Source organism: Hyperolius riggenbachi, chromosome 8, assembly GCF_040937935.1.
Source record: "Hyperolius riggenbachi isolate aHypRig1 chromosome 8, aHypRig1.pri, whole genome shotgun sequence".
In the NCBI taxonomy this organism is placed as follows: Eukaryota; Metazoa; Chordata; class Amphibia; order Anura; family Hyperoliidae; genus Hyperolius; species Hyperolius riggenbachi.
In genome coordinates this window covers 234,823,760-234,836,922 of record NC_090653.1, presented here as the reverse complement: position 1 = coordinate 234,836,922, position 13,163 = coordinate 234,823,760, and the positions used below count along the sequence as shown (strand labels likewise).

At 45.9% G+C, this 13,163-nt stretch overlaps 1 protein-coding gene across 3 annotated transcripts in view; it reads left to right on the top strand.

Annotated features, from left to right (window-relative positions):
• Window positions 1–13,163, top strand: part of PNCK (pregnancy up-regulated nonubiquitous CaM kinase) — a 352,192-nt gene that overhangs the window by 255,155 nt on the left and 83,874 nt on the right. For all 3 annotated transcript variants that reach the window (XM_068248356.1, XM_068248355.1, XM_068248354.1), the window contains one exon: window positions 6,710–6,841. In XM_068248356.1, the coding sequence (XP_068104457.1) occupies window positions 6,710–6,841 (132 nt within the window). The remainder of the gene's footprint in view (window positions 1–6,709; window positions 6,842–13,163) is intronic.

Here is a 13,163-nt window from a genome sequence, read left to right as displayed (position 1 = left end):
CTTGGCCACCATTGATGTCGAAAGTCTTTACAGCCGCATACCCCACACTTTGGGCATCATAGCCGTTAGACACTTTTTGGACAAAACTGATAAAACCACGGTTTGTAAAGACTTTATCTGTGATTGCCTTCTGTTTGTATTAACCCACAATGCTTTTTTGTTTGATAGGAGATGGTATTGGCAGGTGGCGGGCACCGCAATGGGGACAGCTGTCTCCTGTACATATGCCAATATATTCCTAGCATGGTGGGAAGAACTTTTTATACATTCAGAGGACAATCCATACAGGGCGAGCCTCAGGATGTGGTCCAGGTATGTGGACGACATCTTGGTATTTTGGTCCGGGACTCGTGACTCCTTTTTTAACTTTTTATCTTACATTAACTGTAACGTTGTAAATATGACCTTCACGGCTGACATCCATACAGAGAGGATCGCTTTCCTTGACCTGGAGCTGATAGTCCATGAGAATAGCTTGATATCTCAGGGATACCGTAAACCCACAGCCAGTAATGCCCTACTGCATAAGTCGAGCTTTCACCCCACCCACGTCACTCGCTCTTTGCCCTACTCCCAATTCCTCAGGTTACGCCATAATAACGTCAACGATGCGGATTTCCGCAAACAATCTGAGGAGCTGGGAGTGAGGATTTTGGCCAGAGGATATAGGGAGCAGGATATTCAAGAGGCCTTTAACAAAAGCAATCATACTAAGAGGTCAGACCTCTTGAGAAGGAAAATAACGAACTCTAACATGCATTGGAAGATTCCCTTTTCCTTTGGCTACACTAACATGGCAGACCATGTGAAGAGGGTAATTAGAAGGAATTGGGACATTCTGACCAGGGATCCTATCTTGAGACCCCTGGTGACGGAAGGACCACTATTCTCTTTCAGGAGGTCACCCACAATAGGCTCGTTGGTGAGCAGGAGCAAGTTTAAAACGGCAAGTGGGAGCGATTGGCTACGAGAGGGTGGCCCTCGGGGTAACCATAGGTGTGGGCATTGCAAATCGTGCAGTCAGATAAGAGTGGGTTGCCAATTTCATATTGGCCCACTTCGACAAAATGTGCGGTCGTTTTTTTACATGTCAAACACGATTTGTGGTCTACACAATATGGTGCCCCTGTGGGAGGTTCTATATAGGAGAGACGACGAGATCAATCAATGAACGGTTCAGGGAACATTATAATTCTTTGAAATCTGGAAAGGGTTCTCCAAGAATGATCCAACACATGCGAGAAAGTCATGGGAATGACCCCAACAAATTGAAATTCGCAGGAATCATTCATGTCCCACCCCCGTCTAGAGGCGGAGATAGGGAGAAGCATTTGAAAAGGGAGGACGCAATGCTAATCCTACAGTCAGGAGCTATGGGACCCTTAGGTCTCAATGACCATACAGATTTATCTTGCTTCCTTGATCCTTGAATCTCCCTTCCCTCTTTGTGTGTGTCTGTTGTTTCTTCCCCCTCCTATCCCCTCGTTCCCTGGACCCCCCTATAATTGACATGTTATTATGTGTTCTGTCTGTCTTGATGCTTTATGCTTTGTATGCAATTTATCATCTCTTGTACTGTCACAATTTTGGAGGATGGTGGGAGCATACATCAGCCACTCGCCTACCTTCCCTCTTTTATCTTCCATGTTTAGTCTATCCCAGTTGGTGACATTTCACCACGGGATATGGGCTATTTTACTTCCCTACATTTTTGCCCCCCCCCCCCCTCCCATCTTCCTTCCCTTCCAATTTCCTACAGCAGCACAATATTTAGCTATTATAGCACTTTGTGCTTTGAATTTAGGATATTTCACCTCGATGGAGCACGATTTGGCCACACTGACACCAAGGGTTCTATGACACTTTTTCTATTCAGGATTCCCTGATCTTTAGCATCCCCCTTCCCCCACTTTGCCCTCCCTTTTTTCCTCCTTCTTCCTACTTTCCCCCTTCTCACCCAAGGTGTGGGTCTGGCCGAGTCGGGCCCTATTCAAGTTTGGCCGCCGGGGGGGGAGTGTTTCCACTAACCCTATGCGACCATCTTGACGCGTGCGTCGCATGCATAATTATGCAGTACGCATGTATCTAATTGGCATGCGTACGTTGTAGGCGCCACGCGGATTTACGTACGCATGTGACGTACGTTGACGCAGCGCGTCAATACGTACGCACACGTGACGCGGAAGTAGGGGCGGCGCTGCCACCGGAAGTGACGCTAGACGCTGACTCTGAATAGTATTTAACCAGCAGCCATTGCCCAACAATGTTGCAGCCTCCGTAGAAGCGCTGTTCAGCGCGAAACGGCCGTCAGGCATCCTGTGCCCAGCACCCACCACCCTCCACGCCTCTTCTCACCAGGGTATGTGTTTATTTCATGCCAAAACTTTTTGCAAGATGTTGCACGTTTGCACTTTATCTTTGCTACAATAGATTGAACACTTGCAGCAGTGCCAGCTTTCCTGCTATCTTGATCAACTCACATGCCTTTTGGGCTGATATCATGCATTTGGCACTTGTATATGTGTCGTTTGAATGATCCCGGCAAGGCTGGTTTTATTATTTTTCTGCCCCAGGCCAACCTTTTTGAGGCTCCCCTTCCATGTGCAGCAGACGCCCTCCCATGCCATGTACAGCTCCCACTCCCATGTGTAACATCTATGTACAACTATATCTATCTTTGGCAGAAGTATCAGAAACTACTTTTTTCCAAGTGCGATTCAGTAATGGCAGGGAAGACCCAATGATCCTCTCCGCAGCATTAATGACCCTTTGGAGTTTATACAGCAGCTCCCTCATTCATTTTCAGCCACCAACTTGGTCAGTAGTCGCTCTAGTCCCATGCCTGTGTGGCTTTTCCAGAAATCAAACTTTGGACCTGAATAAGATAGGCTTTGCCTGGGTGGAAGGGGTCACACGAGATCTTGGTTGCCCTCACTCTCATTTTAGCAATCCCCATAAGAATGGTGTTTCTCCTCGTCTTCACATCTAGCCTAAATAAACATTGTTCTCTGTATACAGCATACAGCAAGCAGTGGCGTAGCTAAGGAGTTGTGGGCCCCGATGCAAGTTTTACGATGGGGCCCGCCAAGCACTATACATAACAATTGATACAGTGCACCAAAACCTGCCAATGGCAACTACAGTGTCAGAGGTGCAAGAAGGGGATGGGGAGCAGTTTGTTAATAATTACCACTATTCAAAGTATCTATAGAAGTGATTATTATGAGCACAGGAGGACCAATGGAGAGCTAATACTGTATTCGAGGAAGGGCCCTTCGGGGCCCCTCTGGCCCAAGGGCCCCGATGCGGTTGCAACCTCTGCAACCCCTATTGCTACGCCCCTGACAGCAAGGAAGTAACAGAGGCTTTGCCGGGTTTTGTTATGGTGGTCACCATTCACACTGAAGATGATTCTTTCACTTTCTGTTTCTCAAAAAATAAATAGGAAGTGAGAGAAGAGTTCTTCAGCAGGGACACAGACCTCAATAAACTTTTTTATTTTTTCTCTAGAGCAAGGAATGGGTTTGAACCTCAGTTTTTTTGTTTCTATAACCCTGCAATATGCATTGAATAAAGTATGTAATTTTGCATTGAATAAAGTATGTAATTTTGTGTAATTGAATTAGCACTGAGAGACTGAAAAGCAATAAGAATTTTCTCAGAGAAAAAACAAGGGAGACCGAGAGCCAAATATAAACTAGACAAGCAGATGGGGAAGAAAACCTCCCAATCGACATGTAGTAATACCGCTAACAAGAGGCACCCAATACTACAGCTAAAAGCCGTTTCAGATTTGGAAAGGAAGTGATGGCTTACCCCGTAAAGCAGATTTTGTTGGTATTGGCAGTTTTGTTGATATTGAATTGGTGAACGGCTTTGGTGATATTGAATGGTGAACCATTATTAAATATGCCATATATGAGAGCGGGTGATTGCAGCTTCTGCTATATTCCTGATCCTCCCCAAAGTTCATGTCTCTATAACTGAATCCCTAACGTGTCTAATAGTAGCCAGAGCCAGGGACGGCTCTCTCATGAAGCAAGGTGAAACATTTGCATCAGGCGCAGAGATTACAGGGACAGCATTTTTGTACTGTGTTTACACCAACAGCATGTAGTCAGAGCAGGAGGAGAAGCGAGACTCACAGACTCACAGCCAGCCAGTGTGCTATTGTGTTGAGCTGCAGAATGTCATGTGAGAACTTTCAATGAAGCAGAGCAAATTGTTGGGTGCTGTGCGATCATTCCAAATCAGGGGAGGCGCATCCTCACAAGTTTGCCTCAGGCAGCAAAAAGTCTAGAACCGGCCCTGGCTAGAGGACGGATATTTGTACACTATAAACCTGATTTAACCTACTTGGCGGTAACCCTGTACTACACACGGGGTAGCCGCCGCGGAGGATCACATGGCCCCAGGACGATTTTTTTAAAAAATGGTGCCCATCCGCTTTAGCTAATTCGCTAGCTAAGCGTATGCTCAAAGTTGCTCCGTTCCCCCGCGATCGCCCGCAATAGCTAATAGCTTCCGGTATACGTACCCCCCAGCGTTCCCAAGCCGGCGCAGCTGCCCAATCGGCTCCAGGCTTCGGGATGATGGCGATCGGGATTGCGGATGACGTCGATGACGTTGTCTCTGATCGGCGCCATAGAAATGCCGGAAGCTGATCGGAAAAACTGCGCTTTTCGTAGGATCGTGGCGAGGTACGTATAGCCAGCGACAATCGGCGGGCATGGGGGGGACCAGAGCAACTTTGGACACACGCTTAGCTAGTGACATACTAGCTAAAGCGTTTAAAAACATTTTTGGGACAAAAAACCTCCCGGCGGACGCAGCCTCAGAAACTGCTTACCGCCAAGGGGGTTAATGAAGTGGGAGACTAAGGCTCGGTTTACACCTGCGTTAAAAAACGGTCAGTTCGGAGATCGGAACAGAACGTATACTGTACAAACGGAACGGATGTGAACGGATTCAATGTTAACCTAACGATCCGTTCACATCCATCTGTTCAAACGGATCCGTTACGCACGATCCGCCGAATGGACCGCAAGTTTCCTGTAGCACCAGTTTTTCCGGACCGCTGAGCCCAGCGGACCAAAAACGGGAGAGGAAGCCCTGCATTGGGGCAATGAGAGAAAATGAACGTTTCTTAACACTAGTAAAGAAACGGACTGTTAAGGGGCAAAATCCACTCCGGTGGAGGTCTAGGGGGATGTGGGGACGCAAACCGGCCTTTGTGTACTAAGCAGCCAGGTGGGTGAGGGAGGGTGCAGCGGCCGGGCGGGTGAGGGAGGGTGCAGCGGCCGGGCGGGTGAGGGAGGATTAAAACTTACCCAGGCTTCTGTCTTCATTTGCAGCCAGGCGGTAGTTCTTCCAGGATTAAGTCTTCTTCCTCCTTCAATTGCATCCCACGTCGCATCATGTGACTACGCTTTCTCCTTCAACCCAGAAGGAGGAACCGTGGTAGTCACATGACACAACATGGGCCGCAATTGAAGGCGAAAGAAGACAGAAGCCTGGAAGAAACGCACCTACCGCTCAGGTGCAAATGAAGACAGATGCCTAGGTACATTTTACCATCCCTCACCTACCGGATACTGCACCCTCCCTCACCCACCTGGCTGCTGGAGCAATCAGAGTGGCAACGGAGTGAAAAACGGATCCGAACGACCGGTGATCAGATTTGTTTTCACAGATCCGTTTGCCAGGTGAACCAAGCCTTATGGATCTGGTAAAGCAAAAACTGGATCCGTTTGGCTTTATTGCCCAATGTAAAGCGAGCCTAAAGCTGAATACTCACCTGATGATGGATCGGGAAACCTCACAGTGGCGCCTCCAGATGAACAAGGTTCGTCAATCCAGCTTCCTAACCTTGGGAACACACAACGGCACACGACGGGTGTGAAAATTGCATCCAGAAAAAGAAGAGCCACCTATGTTGCTATTTTTTGGATGTTGCTTGCAGGAAAATCACATTCGATGAGATTTTTGCGTTTTTGCATACGTGATCAATAATATTGGGTTTTCCTTCTTTGTAAAACTCGAACCCTAAAAATATTGCAAATGCGCATACGAATTTCCATTTAAAAGTCACATTTATGAGTATGCTACTTTGTATTTACAAGCAAATTTTGCATCCAAAAATTCATGTGATGCGCATGCTTCTTGTGAAAACATAGCCTTAGCCACCACTTTGGTGGCCTTTTGAAGACTATGGGCTTGATTCACAAAGCGGTGCTAACCCAGTTAGAGACTTTCGGCGTGATAACCATTGCACCACGCTGGTGAAAAGCCACTTTAGGCGTGATAAGTTTAGGCGTTATAAGTTTAGTCATGACAAGTTTAGATAAGTTTAGATCACGCGCAGAGTCCCGCACGCAAAGCAGCGCCATTAAACTCTATGCGAAGTGCACCAGACTTTGCTAGCGCAAAACCTTTGATCAGCTGTGCACTGCGTGCTAACCCAGTTAATGCTATAGTTATCAAACCTAAACTTATCACACCTAAACTTATCACGCCTAAACTTATCACACCTAAACTTATCACGCCTAAACTGAGTTTAGGCGTGATAAAGGGCTTTTCACCAGCGTGCTAACTGTTAGCACTGCTTTGTGAATCAAGCCCTATGAATCACAATCAGTTTAATTGACCCTTCCTTTTTTTGCATAGGCACTGAGAGTCCTGATGCTAATATTCTTCCTCTTCTTTTCAGGGGAGCGTTTTCTGAGGTGGTCCTTGCACAAGAAAAGGATTCAGAGAGACTGGTAGCTCTAAAATGTATCCCAAAGAAGGCTCTTCGTGGGAAGGAGGCTGTGGTGGAGAATGAAATTGTGGTCTTAAAAAAGTAAGTTGTAATGGTCACCACTAGGGTTGCCAAAATAGCAACAAAAAAAATTATTTTTGTTTAACCAGGAAACTTTATTGTAAAATGTTCTCTTCTGCCATTACCTCAACAACCACATAATGTAAACTGATAGCTGTAAAGCCTGTGTTGAAACTTCATATGTATTTCCTATTTAACCGTGGCTTACAAGCCAACAGATATCAATTATCCTGTTTGTTACAGTGCAAACCTTCCTGCTCAATAACCCTCATCCTCTCGTTTCCACCAGCCACATTTCTTTTCACAAGTAAAGTGCAGGTTAATTTGTTTTCCTACATTTTTACTTTATACAGTATTATTATTATTTAGTATTTATATAGCGCTGACATCTTCTGCAGTGCTTTACATAATCATGTCGCTAACTGTCCCACAGAGGAGCTTACAATCTAATCATTACCAGAGCCATATGTACAGTTTTGTCTAGGGCCAATTTAGGGGGAAGCCAGTTAACTTATCTGTATGTTTTTGGGATGTGGGAGGCAGGAGTGTATTTGGGCAATATAGCGCCCATGGCAAACACTGAAATTGCACCCCACCAATACTAATAGGTAGCCAGATGTTCCCCCTAGTATTATGTAGCCTGAGGTGCCCCCGATATTAGAACAGAGATGTCCCTCCAGTATAGGTAGCCAGAGGTGCCCAGTATAAGTAGCCTCCCCCCCCCCCCCCCAGTGTATGTAGTGAGAGGTGTCCCGTAAGCTCCTCTTAGTATAGACAGCCTCCTTCCATTAGCGCATTGCATTGGTGTCAGTGGGCTCTCTCCATTATTCACAGACCTCAGATCACCGACAAATGAAGAAAGAGGGTGCACAATACCTGCACGGCACACTTCACATGCAGCAAGACAGGCACGGTGGCACAGCACAGGGGCAGGCATGGCGCCCATAGCGCTGTGACGCCCATGGCAAGGGCCATGCCTGTACCCATCTAGATACGCCACTGGTGGGAGGAAACTGGAATTCCCATAGGAAACCCACATAGATACAGGGAGAACATACAAACTGTGTAGATAGTGCCCTAGCTGGGATATGAACCGGGGACCCAGCATTGCAAGGCGAGTGTGCTAACCACTACACCACCGTGCTACAGTATGAACTTATTACATACATTATTACGTTTTCTGACTGTTAAACGAATCATCTAAGTTTCCTTAATTCTTATGGGGAAATTCGCTTTGATATGGGTGGTTTTGGATTACCAGCATGTTTCTGGAACAATTATGCTCGCAAACCCAGGTTCCTCTGTGTACTGTTTACCATGCATGATTATAAGTGGTGAGCATTCATGCTTTACTTTTATAATGAGTTTTTTTAAAGCAGCTTATTTAGAATGTAACTAGTGTGCTGGACAAACATTACTGATCCGCTCCTGCAAAGCCCCAGGACAATTCATATGGAGCAACATCTGTTGTTTTTCTTTAACTACTCCAACGGTCAGATAGGATTCACATTATGTAAGGCTGGGCACTCGACGCTTGAGATGGAATCTTGATTATTACACATCGCATCCCGTATAGTCATTCAACTCTGGCAGAGCCTTTAGAACACAGGTGTCAAACTCAAGGACCACAGGCTTTATGCAGTCCTCCTTGCCATTTTATGTGGCCCCCGAGAGCTTTCAATGTTGATCATTGTAAGCAGCAGAGGAAACAGCACACTGCCTTCCCGTCCATAGGAAACACTGTCATTGTGAGCCGGGATGCAGCAATAACCGAGACACCCCTAAATGAAATTAGCATGAGGCCTCCTCCTTGGCTCCGATGATGTATTGTGTCTCTCCTGTTCTTCCTGGCATGCTCTGTGCATCCACACCTCTTTCTCCTGATCACATGACTTGCCTCAGGAGGCAGAGGTAAGCAGCATAGAGCGTGTGGCTGGCAGGAAGATCAGAGGAGACCTGAAGCAGCACTGGAGCAGGCAAATTACAATGCTTCACTGGGCTACTCTGCAGGAGGGGGAGAAGCAGGGATCCACGGTTGCTATAGTTACACCACTTAGTTTGACACTGTTCAATAAATGTTAAATCTTAATAAACAGTTTAGGGTGGCCACACACCATACCATTTTTAAAATATATCTTTTCCATTCAAGAATTGCAATCAATGTTTCTGAATGATTGTAACATTTAAAAAATCTGACCTATGTTCAACACACGTATGTTCAACTTTTCTCCAAATGATTGAAAACTCTGTAAAAATTGCTTGGGTGTGTACATCAAGAATCTGTCAATCCACCCTACACCCGTGATAGGCAAACTTGGCTCTCCAGCTGTTAAAGAACTACAAGTCCCACAATGCATTGCAGGAGTCTGAAAACCATAGTCATGATTCATAAAGGCAAATGCATTGTGGGACTTGAAGTTCCTTAACAGCTGGAGAGCCAAGTTTGCCCATCACTGTCCCACACCATTCAATTTTCATGTAAATTGATCAGAAAAATCCAATGCTCCTGATCTTCTATTATCGGAAAAAAAAGGGGGGGAAATTCGGTCAGATTTCTCAATTGAATGAAAAAAACCTTTCGAGTTTTTCTGTACAACCGATCCTATTTATCCAATTAGTTTAAATTGGGTCTTTTAATTGTGTGCTGTGTGGCCATCTTAAGACTATGTTTTTGATTTTGGCCCCTTACGTGATTGAATTTGAAACCCCTGCTTTAAAAGAAAAAGGTGAATTGGTATATGTAATGTGATGTGTGATTGCCACTATTCAGACATTTGCGTGCTACTGTAGAGTGTCAGTGCTTGTGGAGTGTTCTTACTATGTGTGCATCCTAATGTTCTGCGTTTTATGCTGATGAGTGATTTTTATATATTTTTGGGATGGAATGGATTCTGCTACGGTTTACAATACCTACATAACAAGTGCCGATACATCTGGGTTCCTGCGTCATATTCCGACTCTGCGTTTACAGTCCATCTCTATTGGGTGGTCAGCAAAAGTGCGATTGTTATGTAATTTGGGGATGAGTGGAGATAATATTATTATTATTTAATTTTTATATAACAGCAACATCTTCCACAGTGCTATACAGAGTATATAGACGTGTCACTTAAAGAGGAACTGTAACCCAGGATTTACCTTCATTCCATCAGTAGCTGATACCCCCTCTTCCACAAGAAATCTTCACCTTTACCTGAATAGATCATTAGGGGGGTCTGTATGGCTGATATTTTGGTGAAACCCCTCCCACAGTGTGATGTCATTACCAGGGTCCTGACAGTTTGCTGTTTGTGAACCTCATTGCATTGTGGGAAATAGCAACTTTTTCCAACTGCCAAGCAACCAGTATCTCCCTCTGTGCCTAGAAATCTCAGTAACTAACATTCTGCACAGAGATCACCTGGCAGGACAAAAGATGTCACCACCAGTGATACATTTCAGAATGTGAAAGAAAGATTTTACAATACACTGTTTAAATAATGTATATAGGAATATTGAAAATTTTTTAAAAAATAAATAAAAATCAACAAAAATCAATATTATTCATTACATTATTTTCACTACAGTTCCTCTTTAATGGTCCATCAGAGGAGCTGACAATCTAATCTCTACCATAGTCATATGTCCATCATGGTCTAAGCACAATTTAGGGGATGCCAATTAAAGATGAACTGTAGTGAACTAAACATAATGAATAAAATAGCTTTTTTACAATATGGATATACATGTTAATTTATAGATTATTTAGTCAGTGTTTGCCCATTGTAAAATCTGTAAATCTGGTTGTCCTGTTGGTCCTCTCCATGATTTACATTATGAAATTTAACACTGGTGGTGACATCTTTAGTACTGCTAGGTGATCTGTACAGAATGTTCGTTATTGAAAGTTCGATGCACAGAGGGAGATACTGCTTGCTTGGCAGTTGGAAAAAGCCACTATTTCCCACAATGCATTAAGGTTCACAGACAGCAAACTGTCAGGACCATGGTCATAACATCACACTGTGAGAGGGGTTTCTCCACAATATCAGCCATACAGACTCCTCTGATGATTCAATGATTTGATGATGGTAATTCAAGAAAAGGCAAAGATTTCTCGAGGGAGAGGGGGCATCAGCTACTGAGAAGCTACTGGGAACCTAATGCTTGGCTTCCATATTCATTTCCTTTTAAGCAATACCAGTTGCCTGGCTAGTGGCTATCCTGCTGATCTCTTTGGCTGCAATAGTTTCTGAATCACACACCAGAAACAAGCATGTGGCTAATCCTGTCAGACTTCAGTCAGAGCCAGGGTCGGGGTGTTATTTCCGACGAAATAACCTTCCTGTCGAATGAGCCTACATTCACTATCAATCGTATAGCAGTAGGGTTAAGGGTTAGGGTTAGGAGAACCAGCGCTACAATGCAGGTGAAGGGTCCATAGGGGCCCCACAGCCAAGTTGATTTGGTCAGCCGCAGCCTGGTATGCAGCATGTGTTGTGCGGGTGAAGGTGGTTAGGCAGCGGCAGGCAGGGAAAGGAGGCAGGCGCACCCGGAGTGCTCTCCCCCAAACAGAAGGGCCCTGAGGGCCAGCATTGTCAGCATTGTCGGGAAGTCCAGAAAGTCTTCTCCACTTCATTCAGTCACAGCGTCTCCACTCTGCTGCCCTCTAGTGGCACCCAGGGCCGGTTTAAGCCACATGGGGGTCCTGGGGCAAAAGTAACACCCCCCCCCAGCGAAGTCAGCCTCCGAACCGACTGCTGTCCCTCCTGGTCTTGCATAGATTTCTCCCATGGCCCCCCGCACATTGTGTTGCTCAGCTGCCTTGTACTAACTCACCTGTATCAGCTGCTCCATCCTGTGCTTTGCCTTCAGCCCTGCTGCCTGCGTCTCCTCCATCCGGCACATGTTACGTGTAAATAACATGCACAAGGTCATAGAGGCAGGCAGCGTGGCTGAAGAGGGAGCACGGGATGGAGCTGCTGCAGGGACAGGTGAGTTATTGCAAGGCAACTGGGTAGGGATGTAACTACATCAGGCCCCTCTGCAGAGATTTGTTCTTGGACACCCCCTTGGACCAGAACAGAGACATACCAGCAGAATCAATCAGTAAAGAAATTAAGAGTGTCACCCAAGAATGTCCCACAAAGCTACGTATGCCATGTTCCGACACGCTATTCAGTCAAATATTCAGACATTTTAAAAAAATCACCAGGATTGCACTTTTATTTAGCTTTCCTGTATGACAAGAAGACACAGCCAGCACTAGGGGAAGAGGGAAACAAAGATGAATGAAGGACGACTGCTGCACACCAAGAGGGTTTCTGAGCATTTTTCAAATCGACAGTGATTTGAAAAGCGCTTGGCTAATGTTGCACTATGAGGGTGTTCTCACAGCAGCGTTGTGATTTTTTCAAAATCACAAACACACTGCATGTAGCATTTTTTTGAGTGATTCATTCAAAAATCGCTCTGAAAATCGTTTCACAAAATCGCACTCACAAATTGCTAGTGATTTCTATTGTGATTTTGGCGTGTACTAGCCCAGAGAGAGGAGGAGTGGAGAGAAAAAGAGAATAGCCTGAGATGGAGCAGAGTGCTCATCTGTATTGCATTCTCACAACACACAGAGGTTACATGCCTGTAATGTGACTCCTGTCCCTGCTGGTCTCTCACACAAGGCCAGTGTGGGTCTGCCTGCCACTGCAGCTGAGCTGAACATGCAGGCATATAGGAACAGTCTGAAAGATCACCTGGGGGGCCCAGCAGAGGTCAGAGGCCCCTGGGCATTTGCCCCATTTGCCTCTATGGTAGCGCCGGCTCTGGTGGCACCTCTCAGTACTGCACCGCTGGAGGAGTCAGAGAGGAGACGCTCTGACTGTGTGAAGTGCCGAAGACTTTCTGGATTTCCCAACAACGCTGACAGGTGAGTAGTACTCTCAGTCCTTCTGTTGCGATGCCCACCGTACTGCATATGAAGGGGTAGGCAGCTTAATCCTGGGGGACACATCTAGCTTTTTATATTGGGGGAAGGGGGGCTACAATAATCATGTGGGGGCACATCTGGCTACCTCTACTGGAGGGGGGAGGCTACCTATTTATGGGGGGGGGGGGGGCACATCTAGCTATCTATACTGTGGGGGGGGCTACCTAATCATGGGGGCACATCTAGCTATCTATTCTGGGAGGGGGGCTACCTAATCCTGGGGGACACTTCTGGCCATCTATACTAGGAGAGAGACTACCTAAGACTGGGGAGCACAGCTGGCCATTCAGTCTGATGGAGATGAGGGGGTCCATCAGTGGTCAGGAAGGGGGAAGTCAAGGTGCCCCCAAGTTAATTTTGCCCTGGGGCCCCATTGGA